This window comes from Bactrocera latifrons, unplaced genomic scaffold (assembly GCF_001853355.1).
Source record: "Bactrocera latifrons isolate USDA-ARS-PBARC rearing strain unplaced genomic scaffold, ASM185335v1 scaffold_416, whole genome shotgun sequence".
NCBI lineage: Eukaryota > Metazoa > Arthropoda > Insecta > Diptera > Tephritidae > Bactrocera > Bactrocera latifrons.
Genome location: NW_017537064.1, coordinates 5088 through 32734, shown reverse-complemented (window position 1 = coordinate 32734; position 27647 = coordinate 5088). Strand labels below are relative to the sequence as shown.

Here is a 27647-nt window from a genome sequence, read left to right as displayed (position 1 = left end):
GTTTTCGGAGACGTATAGGTTAAAAGGATATAGTAAGGACCTTGTGGGTCATTCCTCATGGAGCATAATTAGTGTTTGATAACAAAATGCTTGTTAAAGCATTTCTACTAGATAGTCTCGCTTAGTTTGCAGTCTTAGTTCAACTTAACTTTCATTTATTTTACGTCACCAAATTCACCAACAAAATATATGACTGATCAAACATTATAAGAGGCAAGAAAACAGGCATTTTATGAGCCACTTATTTCTACTTACCAATCAATGCATGTGTATGTGTTAAAATAGAGAAGCTACATACAAAATAGCTACTTACTCGACAGACAGCCGCTATAACTCTTGAACACAGCAAATCTCGCATCTGTTGTATTGATGCCACCAATTTGTACACGATTTCCACCCACATCACTCGTCGGCACCGGAGCACGTGTCTGTATCTTTGTCAATGGCACTTTTTCGCGGTCAATATACAGAGTGGCCTCACTGCCGTTGCGTATGTAGTAGATGGAGTGGCGTGCATTATTCAGAAAACTTCGATCGATGTGCGCCCCAACGGCCGGCCCTTCACGGTCCTCTTCGAATAGTAGATGGCCATCAGCGTTAATGGCTACCATCAGGTAATAACTGCGATCACCGGTCGGCTGCAATAACAACATCACACGGTTGGCACGCCGCAAATCGAACGAGGAGAATGCCAATTGCAATCGCACGTAGTCCACTTTGCCGGTAAGCTCGAATTTACGCAACAATGTTGATTCGCCGCTAAAGTCCGCACCCTTCTCCTCCATGCAAAATTCACCCAGAAAACTGGTGTGCTCACAGTCGCATGTGGACTCCTGTTTGGCGAAATTCTCTTTACATATGCCGCCATTTTTGCAAGGCTCGGCGTCACATTTGATTTGGCAGTTGGGCAGCACACCTTCCATGGCTGTGGGGAAGAGAGAGAGAGGGATGAAAATACTAAATTTGGTATAGGTTATCTTTAAACTAGTTTATAGCTATTCTAATTACTTTTTAAGCAATGTACTTCTAAGAAAGGTTCTTAGCAATGCTATGATAAACATGTTTTTATACCGGCCATTGTCTAACTCATTGGTACTAAATTACGCAACTTATTATTATACTTGATTTTTTTACTCAAGAATAGGCTGTCACTAAAGGAGTCGGGGATGGCGATTTGTTGTATTTTATTAACAACTTATCTTCATAGCTCAGATTTAGGTATACCTATTTTCTGTGTTTCCGATTTCATGCGGTTCATCACCTAACTTTCAAAGATCTCACTGATAGCTACACTATTTAAATACTGTATTGGATCCGGAACTATTAGAACTTAGAACCCCATATGCTAAATAATTCATAAGTCTTTCATAATGCTTTCCAATTCGTATATTTTTTTCATTATTACGAAGACAACTTGCAAGCCGTGTGCATCTCTGAAACTTCGATTCCCTTTAAGTTTTACTTTTGCGGCTTTCCATTAACTTAGAATGACTATAAATCAAAGTGAATCAATTTTCTGGTCGGTCGCAGAACGTTTGCTCTTAGTTAGCTATCATTTGGGCCCAACACTGTGGATCTGATTCAATATTCGGCTCATACTGAAACCTAACTTACTCGCATTGGCATATTGAAAATCTATGTGCTTTTGCTCAGCGCTTTTGCGGCTACTCGCTACTTTAGCTTATCCGATTGACATTAATCTTTGGCAGTAATGACCATAAAGCGGACATACGCATATGTTTGTAAACATACCAAAAGGCTAACCGACATGCGCTTGGGAGCATACTAACTAAGCAACACAGAGTAATAATAAATGGTATATGGTATATGGGAACATTAAGTTAGATCGACTTTTGGTCGGTTAGTTTGCCATTTGAAGTTTTTAGACCTTACAGAAGACCTGTGTATAATTATTTTTAACCTATTCAGTAGAATATGCTTGGTTATTTTGCGGTTTTATGTGACAGCTTGTCTATAACTGAAGTTGTCTGTGGACTAAGCATTAGGAATAATATATTTTCCCTTTATAATTGCTCAATATTTACCCCTATCTTGGACAACTCTTCGGCTTCGATATAACCGTCCAGAGCCTTTTTGGTGAACAGCTACCTAACCAAGGCCAGCATCCCAACGCTTCCGCTGTCGCCCTACAGCCCAGATGTGACCCCCTGGGCTTTCTTTTGTTTCCTTGCCTCAAAAGGCCGTTGAAACGGGATCCTAGCAGCATGAAACTTGGCTCTGAACTCTGTTCCGGAGAATGCCGGCTATGAGCTCTTGCAAAGCTCCAAGAAGATCCGACGTTTTCGAGCCAAACTTTGTTTCTGGCTCAATGGCTATGTAAACAAGGAATCATCCATATTTATTCAAAAATAATGCCAGTAAGAACATAACCATCACGGGCGGCCGTTGTCGCGCCATGACAACCGACTACAAGGTTCGTTCCAAAATAAACAGGAACAGGTGAGTTAGCATCGTCTATCTTTATCGATTGTCCAGTGAGAATTTCATGACATTTCATTGATTTGCAGTGAAGTTTTTGCGTTTTAAGTATCAGTATGTTTGTGTTATCGGTGCGAAAATGAGCTTCGAACAAAGAGCCAACCTTAAATTCTGTTTTAAAATTGGCAAAACTTTTACCGAAACGTTTCAATTGATAAAACAAGTTTATGGCGATGATTGCTTATCCCGTAGCAGAGTGCACGAGTGGTGAGAACACAAATGACGATCAACATGTGTGCCAATCAAAATCTGAGATCACCGGAAATTCCATCGAAACTGTGCGTGAATTCATCAAAAATCAGCCGAAATAATCATCGAAATTCATGGAAAGGGAGTTGAACATCTCCAAAACATCCATTTATCGCGTTTTGATCGAATCTAACGAAAGGTGCACGGGTTGTTCCGTTTGCATTTGATACCTGAAATTGAAGCTCGTGATCTCGGCTCCTTTCGACTTCAACAAGACGGCGCCACTTCCCACATATCGCATAAGTCAATGGACTTATTGAAAGAACACTTCAGTGAGCAGATATTTTGACGTTTTAGGCCGGTCGATTAGCCATAAAGATCATGAGATATCACACCGTTCGACTTTTTCTTGTAGCGATATGTAAAGTCTAATGTCTATGCGGACAATCCCGCTTCGATTCAGGCCGAAGTCGAAGTGCTCGTACGAGTCATCGAAAATTAGACTCAACGGATGGACCATTCGAGATGTAGCCGCGGCCAACTTTTGAAAGAGATAATCTTCAAAAAATAAATGGAAAAGAATGTTCTTTCGAATGATAATAAACATTCCCCATTATATTTACAGTTTCTGTTTTAATGTGGGAAATCGCGAAATTGATCACCTTCTGGTATTTCTTCTAAAATGAATTCATCTATAATGTTACAATCAATGCTACAATCAATTATGACTCTATATAATTAATGAATTCTTTCCTAAATTAGAGGATGTTGATCTGGACGACCTTTGGTTCAAACGATGATGCTAAATGTCATACAGCCGAACAATTTTTTGAATAAAACTTTTGGTGAGCTCATTAAATCGCGTCGTGGGCTTGTGGATCGGCCTCCAAGATTGCGTGATTTAAACCCGCTGGGCTTTTTTTGTGGGGTATTGTCCACGCAGATTAGCCCGAGGCGATTGACGACTTCGAAGAGAATATTCGGCGTACCAATTGGTACGAAGACTGAATTTATTAGAATATATTTGATTCAGCCGCGGTGGTCACTTGCCAAAACTCAGTTTTAGATAATAATGTAAAATCCTTATCTTTGTAACAAAGCTTAATTCTTGCCCATAATATTAAACTACAAGCATTTCATTTTTTCTTGAAAAGTTCATGTCTAAAAAAAAGAAATCGTCATCTAAATATATTACTTTAGAGCAAAAGGAAGGAGGTCTATTGCTTAGAAAGGAGGTGTAAACTATAGTCTTTTGACTTTACAGGCAGTTATTAGCATGCGATGTTTTTTAAAAGCTCACTATGTCTACATAATTTGATATAATATTGATGAATATAATTTAAGACATAATTTAAAGGTGTATAAAGGTTAAATAATACGAGATTACTAGATAAAAAAATTAAAATATATGACCTGCTTAAGATCGGAGATAAGTAAATTTAGAAACACTGAAGTGTTGGTAGAACGAAATTTAATCAAAAGTTATGTATACCCGTTTTTAATTGCAAGTTTTTCTATGGATATTGTTGTCAGCGAATTGGAGAAAATAATATTTTTTTTCAAAATGTAAACCCGCCCTAACTTTCTAATTCGTATACTAATTCCTAGCGTTATATTTCCACATGTATACCACGAGCATAAGCATTAGAAACAAATATATAGTATGTATGCTTGCCATAAACGCACGCTCCCAATATGTCCTTGCACGATTTCACCAAATCGATGCTGCAGTCACACACAAGTGCAAATCTCTTCCGCTTAGCTTCGTATGTGACTTTTTAAAATTGAATTTCCTCGCCAAGTGTAATTTGTGTTAGTTTTACAGTTGCACATATACATTCATACATACATACGTAGAGTTGTGTTGGAATTGCATTTCTGTGTACTTACTGGGCGAAATATTCCGTTCGTTGATGTCAGCCAAGTCGATTAGATTTGTGCCAATTTTCAGGCCACGCACACAGCCAATATATCCCTGCAGCGCAGGAGCATCCAGATTGGGCCTTAGCAAATTCGCAGGATCATAACCGCCAATATTAAATTGGAAGTACTCCGTTGGCGGTGCGGGTGGACGGTGTGGTGAGAGAACCTCTGTAAAACAGGAATGCGTTAGGAAATATGTTAAATGAAGATTTCCGGCTCATAAAATGAACGTTGAAATGACGTTGGAAAATAGGGGAACGCTAGAAAATATTTTCTTAAAATTTTGATAATTTTTCAAATACTAAAAACATTGGATGTCGAAAATGGATTATGTTACTTTTCTGTTTTGGTTTCGGCTTTCTGTTTCAGAATTATTTTCAAAATCGCTCAAATACTGTTGTTGCTGAGCATCACTTTTATTCTGAATTAGCTGTCAGTATTTTTTCAGTAATATTTCGGTATCAGTGGAGGGTGGGATTAAGATTATAAGGAAGACTAAATAGACCATTGAAAGTGATCCCTAGTAAGGTTTTTGCTTACCAAACCAAAATAACCGTTGAAATACGTATGATCCTATAAATAGAGTGGGTTAGAATAGGTTAGATGGTTGTTCGAAGATCCCATATAGACTGCTATATATGTATGTAGTCATAGAAAAAAAACCTGTGTTCGGATTTGTAACTTATCTTAGAAACCAACTACACGTTTGCACAGGTGTTTAATTCCCACTCCCGCCAGTTCGGTGGGAAGTCTGAAGGTATGCGCTCCCAAGTGTTTAAGTCTTGACCTCACAAAAGCAGGAAAGTCAAGAAGGAAGTGTGGAGTTCTTTCCACCTGATCTTCTTCCATACAGCTTCTGCAAATGGTGTCCGCTAAGATTCTTAACTTTACAGCATGGATGACAATAGGGCGATGGCCTGTTAAAGGCCTCACAACTAGGGAGAGGATAGCTTTACTGAGGGCAAAGAGATAACTAGATCATCCGCGATCGATCTTGGGACAAAAGGCTTTTGCAAAGGCGCATGTACCGATAGTGGCCCAAAACTGGCCAAGCTTTCGCGAAGCTCAGATATCTAGTAGTAAAACTAAACAGGATATCGGAGCACCGACCCACTCAAATTTTCTCGACAGGGGTTCTAGAGTGCCATTGTTTGGCACCCATACCAGTCTTATTACAAAGACAGTCGATGCTATTGTTAGCGAGGTTAGGCACTCCTCGATCAACCCTGAACGCGCTCTAAATGACTTCAAGGCCATGTCAGTTGTATTACTCAAAGATTTCTTAAAGTGCAACAGCTCATAGAACGACGAAGCGTTTTTGGCTCACCACAAATCGATTAAGGCTATGATTTTAAGAAATAGTAGTGTTTCTCTCTGGTTCTGGTTCTTCTAATATGATGTATAAAACTTGATATCATTTTTGAAAAATGAACCAGTCTCAATTAAGTCAAAATTTACACAAATTTTCTTAATTACCTTTCTCCGGATTAACCCACGGTTTGTTGCTGTATTCATCCAATAGCATCATGCCTCTCTCCACGCTCACGCTCTGCTCGTTCACGTGCATCGTGGTGCGTTGCTCCTCACGCTCAATGGCCACCTGAATGCTGTTCAGGCTACTCACGGACACATCAACTATAGTCAAATTAACAATTGCATCGCCATAATTATAGAGGAAGACAATTTCGCGACCGGAGCTAATATACAAGTGCACGAAATTGTTGTAATGATCGTTTGCATATAAGACTAACGCATTCGCATCGTAAGTGCGTAAGTTGATGAGTATGTCTTGTGCGAGTATGCCTTTGATGATGTCCCGTTCCTCATTGATGCCGTAGATGGAGTAGGCGGCCGGCAGGAAGGGCGGCGTAGCAGCGGGTGTGCTAATGTAATTGCGCATCAAGAACGACTCACGTGTGATGAAGGTAAGTGCCTTCTCGTTGATGTCTGCAAAATGGAGAAGTTGAAATGAGAGAAAGATTTCAAACAAGCGCTTAGATTTCGTAAAGATTGCAATTCAAGTGAGCAAAGATTCAAAGTGAGCACACTTACTTGTTTCGCAGAATTCACCGATGTGCGCCCAGGGATTGCTACACACACACTGGAAAGTACTCCATAGTTCTTTGCATTGTGCGCCATTTTTACACGGCGACGGCACACACGACGGCTTGCAATCTTTAATTATCTCTGAAAGATGTACCGACATATAACTGTAAATGTCGAGTATTTCGCCGTTGACGACTAGGCCGCGGAAGCAACCAATTAGGCCAGCTTTAACAGAGAGCTTCTTCAGCAGGTCACTGATGTGTCAAGTGGTTGTGTATTGGTAGTGTTGTTGGCATGAAACGAAAGCAGATAAAATGCAGAAAGACGTAAGAATATTTAAAGTGCTCTAGATTAAAACAATTTTATGTCGCTTATAGTCAGGACTAAAAGCTTTGGATTTTCTTTTTAATTATTATTTACTACTCATTAATTTTATTGAAAATTAGTTATAGTTTGAATAAATATTTTTGATTAATAAGCTCACATATGCACAATTTAATAATTATATAAAGTTGTGAAACCCTTTGTCATCATCAATAGTATCTCTTTAATTCATATATGCATGACTCACCAAAACATAACCCGGTTTTCACCAGAAATAGCTGATTGTTTATGGTTCCGCCGAGATTCATATCTTTATAGATGAACGAATACATATTTATTAATATTTCAGACCGTTACCAATCTTGAAAAGAGTGACAAACTCACTTTTAGCTTTTGCAGCTGAAAGAGCTCAAGATCAGTAAGAAGCTTATATTCTGTATACTTGACAAACTAACAAAATATTGACAATTTATCAAGAATTGTATCAAGTCCAGAGCTTTTTGTTATTCTGAATCAACCTTGATAAACTGTAAAGCTTCAGAAGAGTTTTTTATATACAAGTAGTGAGATTTTTTTGTTTATCACGTGGAGCTAATTCATCTATATGATGACGGGGCAAACGAAATTTTTCTGTATAATAACGAGTGATATTTGTGGATACTCTTTCAGATGTAGGACAATATGGTTTTCTTGAAGATCTGAGTTCCCCTCTCCTAATGTAATAAAATACTATTTACTAGATAACTAGTTAGTTAATATTTTATTCTTCATATCGATAACATAGTCCTGAAAGATCCGTGTGTCACTCAAACACTTTCTAAAAGTTTTGATTAGATCTATATTGGAATATGGCTCTGTTGTATGGAACTCTAGTTACCAAACTGTTAGCAGTTATTTTCCTTTGTCCGGAGTTCAATGATGAGTGATAAAGGGTAGGGTAATCGTTGGTTATAATATAATAACAACTTGACTAACATCTCGTAAACTTCTTAAATTAAGTGTTTACTATTTTGCGAACTTCCTCTTAGTCTAACAAAACCAATAAAAGCAAAATAACATCCATTCTAAAAAATTTACTTTTATAAATGTTTTGTTTACAAAAAGCGTTGTCTAGAACATTTGACATCTTGATAATTTATCAAGAAAGGGCTTTTTAATTATGACAAAGTAGAAAAATATTGAAATCTTGACAAATTTGAAAAAAAAGAAGTATTGAAATAATTTAGCGGGATTAAGAGGAGGCTCCCCGGAACTGGAAATATAATTACTGAAGTAAAGAAAAAGACAATACGTTGTCAAAGCTAGGTGCCTCTTAAGACGAATCTGACTGGAAACGATCAAATCACGGCCTTTCAAGCACTTAATTAATTAAACACATGTGATAATGAACAAAAAATTGGAAGATATCCAAGCGGATATGGTCCAAGTATGACCAGACTAGAGGTACGAACAAGTACATTTATACCTATAGCTACTATAACGAGGGCCTGGACTTTTGGAGAGCAAGCACTAGAAAGGGGTATGTCTTTTAACGATATTTGCAGCAGCTGATGGATGGAAGCAAATACGGAAACTGATTTCCACTTTGTCTGTAAATACTCCGCTCTATCACAAACCCCAAAAAAACCTTAACTTGGAACAATAGAAGTCATTACGATACAACAAACAATAACAACACAAATAGTTATTTACTACACAAAACCAGGATCCTTTGACTCAATTTTACTTCATGTAAAAATGAACTAGCAGAACGATAAAACGAGATAGCAAAATTATAATGATCTTACTATGTATGGTGCATAAAAATGACGCATGCAGTGCAGTTTAGGGGGAGGAGATACCTTTAGAAGATTCAAAAAATTAGAAATGTTTTTTTCCGCTTTAATCAATTGAAAAACTATTCGCAAATATAGCCCCGAAGTTTCATTGGCTTACTTCGAATAATTTCAAAGAAATAGACCCCAGAACCGGTGCACTTCATGCAGCGACTGTATAGGTACCAAAACTTTGAAGCTCGTTTCCTCGAAACTAACTTTGTTTATCCGCCCGTCAAAACTGCGAACGAACTTTTTAACCGATTTATATGAGCCAAAGCGTATTTTATAGAAAATTGTATACTTAAGTGCGTGATAGAGTGCTTTTCCGAGAAATATGACAGTTTGATAGTTGTTTAACAATTTTGATGTCGAAAAAATGTCAATCAACGGGAACTTTGATATTTCCGCTATTTCGGTTTTGTTTTAACATAAAATTATTTTTATTTTGTAGTTTAATAATATCTCTTAATATATATGCAAAAAATTCGGATGTGATCTGTGTTTATTATCCCATAATAAAAGTGGAAAAAGTTACTTTTTTTGACGGTATTAAAGGTATCTCCAGCCGTAAGCCTATGGTAGCTGCACTCCTTCCTATCTTACTGTAAAAGTTTTGGAAAAATATATATTTTTTTATTCCTAAACATTTTTCTAGTTAAGTTTTTCATCCCATGTAGGGACAGGAGGCTCTGTTACCAATACATTGAACATTTGCGAACATTGTAAAACTATGCCTCTTGTACATTTCATATTGCAATTCTGTGCTAGATTCTGGCAAAAAATCATATACAAATTCTAAGAAGTGCAAACTTCTCTGGTTGTATATAGATTACCAAAAATGTCTTGTCTATAAATATAGAATTTATAACAACTGATTTTCTGTAAAGAAATTTCAATAAAAACGTTTGGTGAAAGAAATCGTTATTAAACACAAACTCTGAATTTTATGTAAGTATAAAAAGCAGATTACACTAAAGGAAATTACAATTCCATTAACTATACTGTTTCGGCGTTTTACTGAAACACACAAACCAAACGAAGAGTTCACAGCAAAGAGCAGTAAGAGAAAAAGAAGCTTCACTAGCGCAAAAACTACAAATAAACAGTGGAAGTAAATAAATTTAAGCTGCCATCAAATTGCTGTCAACGATTTAACTTGAGAATGCAGCTACACAAGCAAATATGGCATATAGAGGGTGTTTATTAGGGTGTATATTTAACGTTATAGCCTTCATCAGGAGTATTGAATTTCTTAAATAGATCGCTGTCAAAACAGCTGCCAAAGTCGACAGTGTGGGTTCGACATTTCTGTCTTGACATTTGGGATATGGCAAACTAAAGTTAACACTAATAGTGGGATTCTGTAACCAGCATCTAGTCTCTATTTGAGCCATTTTGTGGTAAAATCTCAATTTGTGATTAGTTACTATTCACTAAACAGTCTCTAGCTTTAGCCTCAAAATATTGCCTCAAATTTGAGACCTGGTAGTTAGCAAGTCACAAAACCAAAAAGAACTCTTGTCTGCCATTTTTAATATACTGAATAGAGATCATCATAGATATTAATCGATTGTAATTTTTTTATATTTTGTAAGCAACTCAAACACGAAAAAGTTAAAAATAAATCAATTTTACAAAAATTTCGAAAATATTATGAAACAAAGTCAACATATATTTTTATTTTGATTGATAATTATGTTTTTTGACTATGTTATAGAAAATTTTATTTTTGTTATCGACATATTTATTATCATTCAAGTTTAAAAGCATCCCTGAATTATTAAATATAATAGACTCAGACTAACGTATGGAACGACATTGGGGCATTTTACGTCGATATCTTAAATTGGAAGCGAAAATAAAGCTTGTGCAAGAGCTGAATCCACTCGACATTCTCTAGCAACATCGCTTTGCTTTATGGTTTCTTAAAAAATTCCAAGAAGATTCGTCATTTTCGGGCAATAGCGACCGTTATCGCGTTATGATTATCATGCTATTTGATGCCTGAAATTGAAGCTCGTGATCTCGACGAGTTTTTTTTGATCAAGATTCATTACTTTTATTATTTCAAATAATATTTGTTTTACACCTAAAAGCAACACCCTATAAAAAGCCGTTGGAAAAGCAATTTTCCTTTTATTTGTGATTGTGAGTAAATATATTTGCAGACATGTTCGAAAAGATCGTGTGCATAAAAAGTAGCAACAACTTTCGACAGTCTGCTCAGCCAAAGCCAACTGACCGTAGCGGCAACATCCTATTAAGTCATTAGCAACAGCCTGACTCCTCTATGCAAACACAGCTCCATGTATATGTGTACATATATTTCAATACTGACAAGAAGGACAAATACTTGCTTGTTTAGTTGAGTATTTCTCGTCATTTATGCAAAGCGGTATAAAAGCAAGTGGCGATGAAAATTATTCCAAAACAATAGGAAAAAGAATACACGAATGACAAAGCGTCCATGTAAATGATGATGTTTTAAAAGCACACAATATTTGCTTAGTTGATTGGATTCAAGTTAAGTCGCATACTCCTGCAGTCAGTTTGATTGGAGTGAAAGGTGAGGCAAAGTGCAGATTCTCAATTTTTTCGAAACAAATTCAAAAGTCATCGCCCAAGGAATGTTGATTGTCTACATATTCAAGTATGCTTGTATGTTGCACATGCAACAATAGAGCACAAAATCGAATTTTTTCTAAATATTTGGTAAATACATATGTATACATACCACTGTTAAAGAGTGCTTAATTTTAGTGGTTTATACCTGTACTTATCCTTCATGATACTTTATTAACCTGTTACCTACGAAGATAAGCACAAAATATGATAGGAATGGCTTTATACCTAGATTTGTTGGAAAACTTGGTTGCCATTTAGTCCGATAACTAATCCACATAACCTCAAAGTTTCGCCTGTATATTCTTCTAACATCCATTGCCTGTTGCAACTCTTGATCCATCCACATTACCTTCAAATTGTTTCGTGTTTCGCCAGTAAATTATTCTAACATCCATTGTTTCACACATCCCTCATTAGAGCTGAACAGTATTAGACGTATTATATATGTAAACTGCGTTCTCGGCCGCACCAATCATCATTTTCAATTCCTTCTATAGTGCTCACATGATGTAGACTGAGTTCTTCACAAAAAGTGTAGTGATTGCCACCTTACATAACATTATGCCGTGAGAGGTCGTGTTGGCGCAGCGTAGTGCCTCAACTAATTTATTATTTATTGCCTGAATAGTTTCGATGTTATCACTTCAGTATCTCGTAATGTGATAACTCTTCAAAGCCATGGTTTTGGAGGACTTATTCCAGGAAAAATTAAAACTAGATTGAACCTTTGAGAACTACTGTCTAGCTCATTAAATCTTTTTAAATTCTATCTCTCGAATATTGTTCTAAATTTTCAAGTTGTTCCGAGTAATAGTTTCGGAGATACAGTCTTGAGAACTTATGCGCTTGAGGCTAGCTAGGCAGAGTGAGCCGTCATTAAACGCGTTTTTCTTAAAACTATGCCTTTGAAGTCGGTTGGCAAGATTTCTCGAGATGTACTCAACATATCCTTATAATATTTTACACAGGTCTTTGAGACAAAATTGATAAGGACTTATGCAAAGGATTTTTTTCGAGTACAACTTTTTGGGAAATGTCTGTCAAAAAAGTTCTAAGTTAAGGTTTTATCTGATACACGTATTATCTCACTTTTGTTGATGCTGTGAGGAGTTATTCTGCCAACGCGGGTGCATTTTTTGCGAGGGGTGACCAGGATTGATTCGGTCGCAATGGCCGAGTTTAAAAATTTTTTTTCAAAAATTTCAGAGTTTCTCTGTTAATAGTGTATGTTTGTAACAATAAAAAATTGTAATAAAATATTTAATTTTTTATATGAGAAAAAAATTATTGAAAAAGGTTATCTTTTTCCCGAGGAAACCCATACAACCCCTTAAGGGGAGAGCCTGCTTTAGAAGCTTCAAAAACTCGATTTTTTTAGTTTGCTCTCTTTAAAAAAAATCTAAGAATATGTCCCCCAAAGTTATAGATGAGAACTCGAAATATTTTCGAAGCTAGAAGGGAAATAGTGACCGAACGTCTAGCAAATATATGAGCGCTTGAGCAGAAAGCGAAAACTTTGACGCTAGATTTCTCGGTTTGTAATTTTTACGAATGGCCGAAGGTCCTGGCAGCCAGTGCTCCTTTTTTCGTGGAAAAGTAATTGTATTATTGTTTCACGTTTTTATAAATAAATAAATAAATAAATAATTTTTACGATTTTTCTTAATTGGAGGGCAGGATAGAAAAAACTAAACATCGTATGGAATTCGGGCAAAGTTTATTATCTTTGGCATTAAATTATCTTCTATTTAAACTGAAAAACTAAGAAAAGTCAAGTTTGAACATATTTTTAAACAACATAAAGTAAAATTTTTTTGGTCAAAAACCACTTCTTTCAATTTATACAAAAATATTACAATCGTTTTTGAAATTTTTTTTAGTTTAACTAGAAGATAAATTATTAAAAAATATGAATCTTTTTGAACTTTTTGTATTCAACATAAATTGTGGCCTGCATCCTACCCGCCGTCCGACAAATGCATATGCGAGATGCATCGGGCAATTGTTTCCCAAAGGCAGAATATCAAAGATTTTGTATTCAAAAAATTTGTGGAGGGACCCTTAAGACACGAATGAGCCGAATATAGTTTACAGAAAAAAAATCATGAAGCGCCACTGAAGGGCCGAAAATTAACTGTGTGGAACTGACTGTTTACTTAGATCTCCTTATTAGATTTTGCTTCAAATATTTTATTGTATCATCCGCTGTTTTTCTTCGAAGCTCTAGCACATGATATTGCCGATCCTACATATTCCTAAGACATTCCATTTCGCCTTGATTAGTCGGTCAGCCCTTTATAATTTTCATTGTACCAACAGTTATTTCATTTGATGGTTCGCATTATATTCAACTTCGAGTATAGATTCCGACGCCCACTCCAATGGCCATTATTGTTCCGTTCATTTATAATGTCGGGTTGATGAGTCGCGTGCCTCTGCGTCATTCGCTCTCTTTTAGTGTCACTTGAAACATTCTCTCTCAACAAAAAAAAAGCATGAGAGTAGATTTTCTATTTTATCCACTAACCTTCTGCTTACATATGTCCGAAGATTTTAGTAGAGAATTCCTCAAATCCTATCAATGTTGCAGCTGATTTTACTGTACTAAGACAACATTTTCAAGAATTTCAACATTTAAGAATAATCTTAGTTTAATCTGTTTATTAAATGATAAAATGGGGCAACGGTTAACCCCTTCTACTTATATACGAAATGAAGCCGTCTTTATAAAATCAAATTACTTGAGCGAAATAAATTGTATGCATATGGAGGGGTGTTTACACAGTTCCACCGGAGCGTATACGTAACCTTCGGAAATGGAGAAATTTCGATATGCATACGCACACACTCATTCATATATATACATAGATTCGGTGCATGATGTTAAGTGACACAACAGCAATCAAGTGCGAACACAAAAAGAATCGCACAAGTAAAGCACACAATGGCGGCCAACGATCGACTCATCAAGGAGTAGCATAAAAGAGCAGTAAAGGGCACTCATACACACAAATACATATGTATAGGCATTGAAAAAGTGTGCATGTGTAAGAAGAGGTCGTCGTTACGGCGCCCATGGGAGCGTCGGAAGCGTGAATGAAAAGTGCGAAGCAATTAAAAATTTATTTAATGCCATCACAAGCAATTAAGCGCTTTCATGCTGTGACAGCTATTGGCATGGCGCTAACGACAATGACGTTGTCGTCAAAGCTGGCAACAGCAACAGCAACGACAACAGCTACAACAAAATGGCACATATAGGATGTTACAAAGCGGAAGCGGTAGAAGGTCTGTGCCGCATTGCAGCAGGTCTCTGCCATACCCGCGTAATGCGTGACCAATGTTACACACACACACACGCGCGCGTGCATGCATTCACCTCAACTTCCGCTCGCAACGCATGCCGTGTCGTAGCTGCATTCGCATAAACGACTATTTTATTTAAAAGCTCCGCTGTCGTTGCCAAAAAGTGTTTGCGCTTTTTGCACTGACAGCAACATGTGGCGGCACGCTTCATTTAACTTTGTTGTTCGGCCATTGTGCTGCGGCTCTGGAGCGGCCATTTTCGCGTACATTAAGAGCCTTCGCTAAAATGTGCATTTAAAATGCTGCAACAACAAATGTCATGTTCTGAATTAGCATTGCAACAATATCGCTTACTTTTGTTGGACTTCAATTCAGGAGTCATGCGATGCGAAGGCTTACCGGTGGCGCTATAAGCAGTAACGGTACACCGTTAAAACCACTTTATTCAACAAAAATGTTTTTGGTTTTTTAACTACTACTATTCCGTTGAAGACCTTCTAAATATATGAATATATATACATATAAATGAAATAAATGATCAGCGTAACGAGCTGAGTCGATTTAGCTACACTGCCGACCGTCTGTCTGTCGTATACGCAAACTAGTCCGTCAGTTTTTGAGGTATCGCTCCGGAATTTTGCATACGTCCTTTTCCTTCCAAGAATCTGCTTCTTTGTCGGAATCCCCGAAATCCCCCAGTCGTTCTTATTTTTCGCTGTTTGGCACCAATTTTCAATGATGTGGAGGTCTTCGTCTTCCTCTGCTTCCACCGGCGAGTGCTGCGTTCGCTACGTCGGCTCTTCAGACGTTGTCATCGTCGTTGTCTTTCTACCTTAAAGTAAGACGTGGATGACGAGTGACTTGTGGAGTTTGGTCTTTCTTAATCGGGAGAGGTCTTTACTTCTCAATTGCCTACTCAGTCCGATGTTGCACCAGTTGGAACGAATTATTTCTGTGTTGGATTTCGAGGCTGTCGTTGTTGTTGGTGTAAATGTTTCAAGATAGACGAAATTATCTACGACTACGTATTATGACTATCAACAGTGGCAATTGCTTCGCTTTCTTATCCAGACTATCCATCCGGAACTAACTTCTCTATTGAGATTTTCAGCTCGAACTGTTTTCTCCAGGAGTAGATTGAAGCCGTCGCACAATAGGGAGTCGCCGTATCTGAAACCTCGTTTAGTATCAAACGCCTCGGAGTGGTCTTGTCAATGTCAGTTTACAGACATAGTGTCATAAGGCAGCTCCATTTCGTTCTGTCAAAGGCAGTTCGATTTACGGTACCAGGTTCTCTCATACTAGAACTGTTTAGGAACTTCTTTATATGTGAAGAATATTCTAGCTACGGTAAAATTATTTCACAAGTAAACAGCTGTGACCGAACTCAGAATGCCATTTTCTTTCATTAAATAGCACTGCTCTATTGTTTACTATTATTTTAGTTTCAAAATTCACTTGTTTACCATAAACACCCTAAAGCAGGTTCGTGCACAAAACATCTACCTGCTCTTGTTTTAGGACAGAAATTTTTACCTACGTATTTACAATACGTCCGCTTTACCTGAATCCTTTTCTATAAAAAGTGCAGCATTTCATCGGACCAATCATACACTTCGAAATCTTAGCGACGAAAGCATACAAATATTAAAATGTCCACCAATAAAAGTTTTGACAAGAGTGGCAAACCCACACTGGGATACACACTCTTTGTGCACTTGAGTGAGTTGAAATATCGTAAGAAACACATATCTGTAGTTCCCTGTTTGCCACTGATAAAATCAAAACTCCTAGTCACTGACACACTAATTTCGCGCACCAAAGAGCAAGAAAATTTCACGGACTTAGAAACTCTCCAACAGGAACAAATATTCCGCCAACGCTTAAGACTCTCCATGTTGCGGATATTGCGGCAATGTCGATTAGGTCTGTCATATGAAAAGCATGTCATGGTAAAAACAACGGAAACACCGACAAAGAGAAGCCGAGATGATGAAAGGGAGGAACTTGATGTTAAGCTTCAGGAGGCAGAAGTAAAAATCACAGCGACAAAGAGGCGCAGGGAGGATGTAAAGGAGGAACGTGATGTTAAGCTAGAGAAGCCAGAAGATGCACCACTTAATCAGAGGAAACGGTCTCGGAGAGCTTTGGTTTTTAATTAGAATTTAATTTGTTTGTTTTTATTGCTTATACCGTTTATATGCCCAATATTGTAAATAATAATTAAAAAAGTTACTAAAATATATGCCGATATTAAAAGTAGGAATTTAAGAAATATATCTCTTGTGGGAGAGGGTTTTCCTGGGTGCGTACTTTGAGAACTGAGTGTGGTTAAAAACACCTTGCCTTATGCATGCATAAGAGGAAATTGCCATGAATGTAAACCAGTTTTAATCCTACTCCCACTATTTTATACCAACCGCTCCGTTATGAAGGAAGTGAGTGTGGTTATTTGGAAGTGAGATTAGGGCTCAGAAAGAGAGTGTCTAAGGATTTTGGACTCCCTGACTATTGGGTGAAATAGGCTTAGAAAGGGCAGATAATTTGATATATTCCGCCTGACTATTGACCTTTAAAATTCGTCAAGTTTTCTTATATACACATTAAGCCAGGAATGGGTCTCATTCTCTTCTTCGGCGTTACTATACTGACATTTGACTGATATTGTCCAATAATGAATGCTGGATCTCAAGATGGGTGATGGTGTTGCGAATAGTACGCGCAGTAAGCCGATAATGTTGACCATAACATTCTTTAGAGAACTTGAATTTTCGTAATAAAGTTGAACGATTTGTAAGACTAAAAAACAGACATAGTCCCTAAATAGATAATTCAATCTAACTTTGCAAATTTCAACAATAAACCACAACCTAAGGGTATTGCATTGACGTACTCTACCCAAGCAGTTGTGTGTGGAACTTCCTTGCGTGCTTAATAAATCTTAGTAACACACTTAAATGCGCATTATTGCATTACTATTTCTCACTTTATTTCAATGTGATTGAAATATTCTCCTTACCCTTCACACCATCTTTCACTCTCTGAACACGCCAGTGATTTTTATTGCTTATGCATTGATTGCTTGATTGGCTCACCTATTTACACGTTGTCGGAATTAAAACACCACCATCGAGGGCCAAAGAAGAGCATGACAATTAAGCGCGAACGCCCATTCCTACATATATGCTTCGGTAAACAGTTGTGAAAATAAAAACACCCAGCGGGAAAATGTGTAAGCAACGGTGATATTTGATTCAAAATGCTAATAACGGTGAGTAGAAAAGGAGTGTAGGTACCAGTATATGCTCACATCTATTCAGTTCAAAAAACAATGACGTGTTGTCGAGGTTATACCCCAAAATCTATAATTCTTACAACCAAAGGATATAATTAGCTGAAATATTTTCGCTTGATTGTATTAAGATGTCTTCTATAGCGATAAATATAGAAATAACCAAAGGCGGATGATTTAATTCATATGAATAAAACATAGCTACTTAACTTCACAATTCTCGGTATAAGGTTACTCAACAAGGGTCTCAGCATTTTCCTTCATTATTAAACTAAAGTAAGTTGTTTCCACGCAAATCTTTCCAAGATTGCACATATACTTATTTCTACTAAGATATCGTACATATTAACTAATAATATGTACCAAGTGACGTTATAAACAGATATATTAACCTTTATTTATAAGGTTCAAAATCAGTTGTAGGTTTGCAAGCCCTTTTATCAGATATATCGAAGCTTGGAGAAGTGCTGACCCGACGACAAAAAGAAGAAACGATTGGCGGACTGCTGTTAACTCTGCTATATTTTGAGAGGCAAACTTTAAATTCTGAACTTATGAGTAAATTCTAAGTTTTGAGTCAACTTCGGCAGTCGGTGCTTTTACCTACAGGATATTCATTGGTATACTATATGGTATATGTATGCATTTAAGCATACCCTTTAAATATATACCGATATAGCTGTAAATAACGCCGTAGCTGCAGCTTAAGTTTGAAGTGGATTATGCGTGAATGCAAATACTCTCGAATATTCAAGTTCGTAGCAATGAGCAGAGCGTGCAGTTGCCGACGCCGCCATCGTAAATGAGTGTTATTAATAAAAATTAAGGTAGTGAAAAGTCGAGTTGATTAATTGTAAAAAGATTGCAAAAGTGTTCGCTGTTAATTAAGGAGTCGTTAAGGTGATTGATTTGCGCCTTTTCCCCAGGCGCTTGAGAGAAATGCAAGAAACGCTGGATGTATTGAATGTGCATTTCAGGGCCGTAACATGCTAGTCCACACACATATCATAAGTATGTATGTAAATTTGCTAGCGTTACTTTGCGCAGCTCGTAGTTGCCTATAAATTTGCTGACGGAGCGCCTGTCTGCCACATTTGCGTAAATCAGTTTTGACTGAATGGGCTCACAGTTAATGGCATACATTATAACTCCAATTAAATCGATAAATCCAAATTGGTATGGCGTGTTGTGCTCAACGGCAAGGGTAACGTCTACGTTGCCGAAGCGAGCCATTTGTGGTCGCTTTCTTTAAATATATGTAAAAATGTAGGAACAAAGTGTTGCCTTGGGATGAGTGCACCATATTTACATTTTCTGCGCGTCTGTTTTTCTTTCCGGTTTTCTTTTCCTTCGCAATAATAATTAAATACAAATTTCCATAATAAATCAATGGAAGGATAATAATTACAGTCGCCAGTAAAAAATTTCATAGTAGAAGAAGCGAGCTGCAAGCGCTGGCGCTGTACCGTTTAAGTTTTTATCTGTGTTCAAATATTTTGGGAAGAGTAATATGTGGAAAAAAGTTTATTTAAGCAATACGTGTATTTTTACTTACGCTGTGGCGCCGCCGATATACATGCTGCCCTCGAATGGTCCGAATTCCTCCTCCGGCAGCAGATCAACCATTTGATAGTCTGTATTTATCATAAAGCGCACGTGATACTCATTGTAGTCGATCCAAATCTTATGCCATTCACCTCCATTCAGTTTGCGATGCGAGTTAATTACTAGCTCTCTTGTCGTGCCGGTGCTGAGGGTGAAATTGAATGTCAGCTGATAGTCGCCGGTGAGCGCGACCATAAAGGATGGATGGTTCGGACGAATGGGTGGCTGAAAGAGTAGAATGGCTTTTTCGCCGGTGGTGCGGAAGGAGAAGGCAATATCGCCCTTCCGCCAGCCGGGCACTTCGATGTACGACTGCGATGTGGTAAAAGTGACAACATACTTTTGGGTGTCTGTGAGTAGTGAAAAAGTAAAGAAATAAAGCGAAGAGAGTAAGTAAATTCGGTATCCGAAAAAAATACAGTTCAATGAAAATATAAATTAAATTGCGTTATTTAAAGCTCTCATCTCTTCTTCAACTCACTTGTTTCCACACACTCTAATGGCCCCAGTGTAATACGCCCTTGTGAGTCCTCCTCCAAGTCCTTTTGCTGCAAGAAGTACATATTCGTTATGCCAAGGCTGTGCGGCTCATTGTAAAAGCCCTCATCAGAGTACCATTTGTTTTCCTTTACATCACAGTTGCATGATTGATTTGGGTCCACACATGTTTTATTGATGGAGCAAGGGCAAGCACCGCTGTCGTTCCAAGTGTGCAATAACCATGTAAATTTCAAAAATAAACATTAAATTAGTGCACAATAGAAAAATTTGGCTGTTTGACATTGTCTGAAATACATGAAAAATATCCGCTTGTATATAATAGACTGTTGCTGGCCAAATTTATAAGTTAATAGGAAGTGCGAGAGTATAATAAGGCTTTCTAGCTCATATGTCTCTCATCAATTAAATTACTTAAATTTTGACGATATTCAACAGTAGTAGTTATAATTCCATGACATTGTAAATATTCCACTCCACAAGTAGTGGATATGAACGAAAAATTAGTAAAGAGCTTAGAGTAATTTAATATAGCTTGTAAGGCAGCGTCCCAACAAGAGTATAGCCAAATAGAAGCCGTAATGGGCAACATAATATCTGAAATCACAATAATAGATAATAGGATTCATCTCGGCACTAGAAGATTTTGTCCGCAGGGTGGATTGCTATCCCTCTGTTATGGAGCCTGGTCGTGGATGGCCTACTAGTATTGCTAACTGATAATGCTATTCGCTGTCGTCAAGAATATGTAGATGACATTGTTATTATATCCAGAGGCAAATTCGACGACACTCTCTGCGACTAAATACAAAGAGGTTAAGAATGGTGCGGTGGGGTTAGTCTGGCTCGAAAACGACCATCTTCCCGTTTACGAGACGTAGATCCCTGCGCGGCTTCAGGAACCTAATCCTTGGAGGCAGGATAAAGGACTTGGGATCCATGTTTTCAAATGAGGATCACGCCGACTCACAAGCACCTAACAGTATATTTTACTTTTTCAGTTAAGAGTGGGCTCAATAAAAGAGGGCTAATTTTTTTCCGCAATATCAATAGTGCAATCTTCGAAGAATTTAGTTCGGCTTGCTATAGCATATAGCTGCTCTAAAAACTGACCGATAAATTTTATAAAAAATCTTTTTACCTTTGAAGGGTATTATAGCTTCGGTTCTTGTTTTTAGTGAAATTTATTCCTCCACCCTTGATCCTTAAAGCTCGAATATCACATTTAAGTGACTGTGTTATACATTTCCCTGCTAATATCGTAATTTTCTTATGTAATTTTACAATGTCTGTCAAGTGTCACGTTATTATTCCCGCTGTCATTCTCTTACATACTCTCTCAGCCACTTTCTATGTTGGCATTACAATTGTGATTACGACTGTTGTCATTATCCAATAGAGTTGTGTGTTTATTAGTGTTGTTGCGTGTTGAGTCAGTACACAAATCATCTCTAGTTGGCATCATTGCTGACAGAAATTACTCGCTCGTATTCATAGACTACTGCAGACGATGACCAACGACGGAGACAACTGAGTGAATGGAAAAGTGTTGGCACTACTTGTGGCATTCTGCCGTTGATAGCTCACTGCTGCTTGACACATGAATTCGCATGCAATTACATATGCATACATTCTCATATAAGTATGTGAACATAATGCGAGTGAAATGAAGAAACGAGTATAGTCGCTTGCCGGTCGGGTGCTCCAATGCGGGAAGGGGTTGCGGGCGTGAGGTTGAGCACGTTCACAAAGTCAAGTGAAATTGTCGCTCAGTGCCTTACAATTTGCTTCCCGGGCATTGCAGCATGAGTGACAAGACGCAAATTGGAGCACAGTCAGTTTATATTAATAATCAAGTGCTAGCGCTTAAGGTCTGTGCGGCTGTCTATGCTACTGTCTGTGTTAATGTCAGTCAGCCTGACTGTGCAATGTTTGTTTTCCTACAAATGTCAAGCAAACATTAAATTACGACTTCTGCTGGTAGTGAAATGTTGTGGCAGCAAACTGTACTATTGTCAATATTGTTGAAATGGTCATGTGAACACTGAAATGTGGGGGCAAGTTTGTTGATTACTCGCACACCATTCAGTTGATTTAAGTCTTGAAATGAAAAGTAGGGGAAGTGTTGTAGGTTATTACTTTTGGAATTTCAATATTCTTAAGGAAAGGTAGCGGTATGAGAGTAGTTTAATTTTTTGGAACATTTCTAAACACTGCAAATACAATATACTATCCATCCCCCGGAATATGGTTATTATGACCTATGAATTTTGATGCCTCCAATCAATATACAGATATAACGATTTTGACAATTTATTTATGACGTTGCTATAGAAATTCTTAACATTCTTTGTGAATATTGATGAAATCTCAATTTATTGGTATTATATTCTGTATTAAATGGCTGATGTCTAGCGCTGGAGATCACACTTGGACTGTTAAGTCCTTTGTGAAGCCATATGAAAAAGCTCCTTTGGTTGATATCACCTATCGCCCAGAACTTACCATAAATCTACTTAGGTGTTTTATTTCTATACCCGCTATTTCATATGGTTGTCGAAAATGAGATTCAAGGTATTTTTGCTTTGGTTTGGCAAGAGCGGAACACCCGCGACTTGGCTCTCATGTCACTGTTGACAGTCATATCTTCGAAGTTGTAGCTAATGTCGTCTATATTGGAACCAGAAATAACATCAACAAAAATGTCAGCATCGAAATCCAACGCAGAATAACTTTTGCAAACAGGTGCTACTTCGAACTTAGTAGGCCACTGAGAAGAAAGTTATCTCTCGACGAAAAAAAACAAAACAAAACTATATAAATCACTCATTATTCCTGTCCTGATGAGTCGATGTTACGAGTTTTCGAGGTTCTGCGAAAGATTTATGGTCATTTGCGCATTGGAAAGGGCGAATACCGCAGTTGATGGAGCGATGAGCTATTCGAGTTATGCGACGTTAATGACATAGTTCAGCGCTGAGGTTCCGCCGGAGGAAGCAAAAGAAAAGCAAGACCTCCACTCTGTTGGTGAGGTGAAGAAGAACCTAGCTAAACTTGGAATACCCAATTGGCGCCATACAGCGAAAAGGAAGAACGGCAAAAAAAGTTGAAGAAAGTGTTTTTGATATGGTAAAATAAATGCATTTGAGGAGGAAAAGTTAATTCTATCTCATCTTTTTTCAAACAGACAAGATAGATGGATTATCATCCGTTAAAAAGTTCAGTCCTACTGCATGAATGCTGAATGGACAGCGTTCAGTTAGAATTTCTACAATCTTTGAAAGATGGACCTTGATGATAGCGAAGAGTTCTCTAAACCGATTTACCCTGGACCAGAATGATCTCCTGAACACTGTTGTTGGTAGTTGATCAGTTATGGTAGCTACATGCCGTAGTAGGTCGATTGGCGGTTCCGACAAATAAACACTTTCTTGTAGAAAAAAGAACGTATGCAAAATTTCAGATCGATATATCAAAAACTGAGGAACTAGTTGAGATATATTTATATACAAACAGACGGACTTGGCTAAATCGACTCAGCTCGTATATGCCTATATATGTATATAGGGTATATATATATTAGGGTGCTTAAAAAATTTTTTTGAATTATTTTTTAACTCTTACCACCTCAAATGTTAGTGAATGACAAACAAAAAGTCCTCCCTCAGCGAAGCGCTGTAGTTTAACTCTAAGCGGTCGCTATTTTTTTTGTAGGTTCCCATACATTTAACATAGGAATTTTCGTTTTTTCATTCACACTAAAATTTCATCAACAAATTTTCGTTTCTCAAAAATATCCATCATATATTCATGAAATTGGCTTTTCAAACTTTAAAAAATTCCGCGAAAAATTTTTTTAATTTTTTCGAAACACCTAGAGGCTAGCAAACTTAATAAGTATAACTTGCACAGGGTACAAAAATCGGACCGTTAGTTTTATAAAAAAAATTATTGAAATTCGGTGGAAGCTGTTTCCTAGTTCCTTAAAAAAACATACAATAATTAATTCCTTGCCCTCTTTGTATACTAAATTATCACCATGTGGAGATATGTCTTTTCCGGCACATGACACAAGGAAATCACTATGCTTTCAGAATTATTATTGTACTATATATACTTATCATATAAAACATACCGTTTTGCGTTGCCGAGAAAATCCACAGTCAGATTTTTGGCGGACGAAGTGAACCAAGTTGCCGAGTGCAGCTCCAAAGGCGCCTTATAACAGTCATACTTGATGTACTGCGTACAATATAAAGAATGTGAGATCAATTCTTGCAACATGTCTGGTGAGAATTCACGATAACGAATGTTATAGCTAAAATCACTTTCGCTAGTCGAACGCACATCAACTTGACTCGGCAGATTGTGCTCGACAATAGTTTTTGTAGCATTCTCCAAGCTCTGGAAGTCGCACTTAACATGCGCCGGTGGAAAAACACCATTGCCATCAATATCGATGAGATATACATCAGATTTGGTGTATCCAAGCAGCGCCAGTTCCTCGCAAGTCTTGCGGTATTTCGTAAAGTGACAGTTCTTGCCGATATAGCCGGTGTGTTTGCAGTCACATGTGACACGATCATCTTTCACGAAACACTTGCCGCCATGTTCGCAAGTATTCGGCCGTTTGCACGGATCAATGTAATTACAATTATCCAACGCCACCTCGCCTACCACACGTTCCGTCTTCACAACATGTCGTGGCTCGATGAGATGACCATTTATTTCGATGTCACGTATGCAGCCGACCAGCCCAGAGGCGGCCGACTTAAGACTGCTACCTATAATTAACTTATCACCGATATTAAAAGTCAAACCGAACATTTGACTCTGTCGCAGATGGTAGTCAACGGTGAAAGTGATTTCGCCCGCTTTGTAGTCCAACTCAACGGAATGCCAAGAGGTGGCTCTATTCACTCTTATCACCGTTGAGTAGGTGAGGTTGCTGCCCAAATCGGGCACTAGATCAAAACTCAGTTTGTCCGAGGAGAGGCGTATCTGTGCGCAAGCATAAATTTTGAAAATCAGCAAGCGTGTGTTGTCGTGTCGTTGAATTTTGGCACGCGAGCACAGTTGGTGGCGGTGTTGACGGAGGTGGTTGTGGTGGCGCATTTTCCATTTTCCATTTTTGTGTTTTTCAATTTCCGACACAGCAGTAGGGGCGTTGCGGAAAGTTTCGTCGGCGGATATTTAGTTTGGCATTTCCGTTGCCATTATCATCGTTTGGTAGCATTTCCGCGTGAACGGATGTCGAACGTTTAATAGAGTGGTGTGTGAGTGTGGTGGTTTGGCATTGGTGAATAACGAGAGGGTCGCATGAAATTAAAAAGGAAAATTTGTTTTTTTTATTAATAAACGAATATTCCAATATCTTTTGTATTACTTGAACTTAGTTTTAATTATATTTGTAAGCGAAAACAAGTAAATAATAATAACATGACATATCCATGCCTTGCACAAACAACATCCAACTCATACCGAATGTCACGGAAGTCTTGCTCATAAATACTAGAAAAGTGAAGGAAAGTATATTTCTAATAATAGTCTCAAGGCTCAAATTTATGGACCACCTAGAATACACTGAAGGTAAAGCGAATAAAATCCTGATCGAGAATGATGGTAAATAAAGACTGTGTGCGTTCCAGCCGCCGAGTTTTACTTTAAAGGTAATGAGATCGGTTGTATGACAAGTACTATATATCCATTTCCAACATGGATCCAAGCGCTAGGTATCAAAACATATGCCAGATAAATAAGCCCAGTGAACAGGTTGTCCGCACTATAAGTTATCAGTGCTTTCCGAACAATATCATGTGATGCTGCTGAAGTAATAGCCAGTATGATGCCCATTGACATCCAGGGTGACGAATATATATATACAAGTTAACAGAGTCATCTATAGAAGCCAAAAGAGACGAGAGCGTCAAAAGCTTAACAATATGACAGTAGCGGTGGCAAACATAACTCAAAGGATGGAGGACCATCAGACCGATACCGGACATCCATTCGTGGATCGACAGACGACATGTCGACCTGGATTTATCCCTATACCAATTACTAAGTAGACATGGGTGCTTTAGAAGCTATCTGTACAGATCCCATCACGACATTCGTCCGAATTGTCCGACGTGTTTGACATGTTTTGAAGACGCTGAGCATGTATTATTTTATTGCTCTCGCTTTGTAAGTACAAGGGAAAAATTTAAAATTATGTACACTGATAGTTTTACGGTGGAAAATTTGACGACACTCATGTGTCAGTCCACTGAGAACTCGAAAGCTTCATCATGACAAAACTGAGACATCTAGATCAGAATAGGCGTTCGCCAGTCCGTGCCATAGAGGAGACTTAAATGTCTTATCACTCCTTGGCAGGTGGTTCCGTGGAAGAGTCTGTAGGAGGGAGTAGGTCAGGTTTAGCCTATTAAAGTTCCTTACTCTCGTTTTTAATGCTTTGCCCTACTTAAAAAAAAATAATGTTTAAATCTGGAAAATGGCAATAATCTTCTACATTGTATTCATCTGGCATAGGCGCTCGAAAAGGTTATGTGGTCATGTTCGCTAAAAAACTTAAACATATCTAAAGAGCGGCTCTCATCGGTATCTGCAGTGTACTGCAGCCCATATCGAAATCAGCACTTAATGGCATTCAAAAGTGCTGGGTGTGTCAACAGAAATTAACTCCTCTCTCAATTGCATCTCTAGAAACTTGGACAATTCATCACATAGACAACTCCTGGTAGCTCATATGCTGACGAAAGATTTGTGACCGGGGAAGAGTTGCTAGAAAAAAGGTACAGTGAGTTTTTTCTCGCACCAATCAAAACTAGAAGGGAAAGTTGAAGGGAGAGTCGCTTGTAAGGAGATCTTCCCAAAGCTTGGATTTAGACTACCGACTACTGTAGTGGTTTTGAACTTGGGAATTGTGCCCTTAAGATTAGGAATACAGTTATCTTCCCTCAATAGAGAAGACATCAAGCTACTTCATTTATGTTTGTAGGAATCATTTTAATATGTGCGTGCAATTTTAAACAGATTTCTCAAAAATAATACAATTGCTAAGTATTTGGAATAGTAGAAAAGAACTGCAACGAAGTACACAGTGAAATAGATTATAACTGGCTCAGTAATCAGTCGTTGAGTATGTATTATATCACATGCATCCTAATGCCTTGATCACACGTAACGAGTGGAGCGGCGAGACAGTGACTCGGCCGAGTGCTCGTTTCGTTTAAACAGTAAGGCGAGTAATGAACCGAGTCAGTTGGCGAGTATAGTGGCGAGAGAGTGACTAGAATTACATTTTGCTTACTAGGCGGAGTGCTTCTTTTTTCTTCACTCTTTTGCCCCTTCTGAGCAAATCACTGACTCGCTCGTTGCCTGTGAACATGCGTTCGGTCTTCACTCGCCACTCGGTCTATTTTTATGTTGTTTATTTAGTTTCAATTGAATTTTGTACTGTGAAAGAATTGAAATGGCAAATACTCTTTTATGAGATGCGATAGAACTTCATTAGAAAC

At 37.9% G+C, this 27647-nt stretch overlaps 2 protein-coding genes across 4 annotated transcripts in view; one reads left to right on the top strand and one right to left on the bottom strand.

Annotated features, from left to right (window-relative positions):
- The window catches only part of LOC108972692, a gene marked incomplete at its 5' end in the record, with an annotated part of 63404 nt that extends 38279 nt beyond the window's left edge, over nt 1–25125 (bottom strand). For all 3 annotated transcript variants that reach the window (XM_018939404.1, XM_018939406.1, XM_018939405.1), the window contains 7 exon segments: nt 314–925; nt 4579–4779; nt 6088–6558; nt 6664–6911; nt 19577–19976; nt 20108–20322; nt 24260–25125. In XM_018939404.1, the coding sequence (XP_018794949.1) occupies nt 314–925; nt 4579–4779; nt 6088–6558; nt 6664–6911; nt 19577–19976; nt 20108–20322; nt 24260–25125 (3013 nt within the window).
- On the top strand, nt 16364–16921 carry LOC108972693. The gene has a single exon (XM_018939407.1). It carries the CDS (start codon nt 16382–16384, stop codon nt 16889–16891), a length of 510 nt encoding a protein of 169 aa, XP_018794952.1. The 5' UTR covers nt 16364–16381; the 3' UTR covers nt 16892–16921.
- Nucleotides 25126–27647: the final 2522 nt, after the last annotated feature.

What these genes read in the sequence shown, in the direction of transcription:
- LOC108972693 (XM_018939407.1), top strand. Translation starts at nt 16,382, where the DNA reads ATGTCCACCAATAAAAGTTTTGACAAGAGTGGCAAACCCACACTGGGA.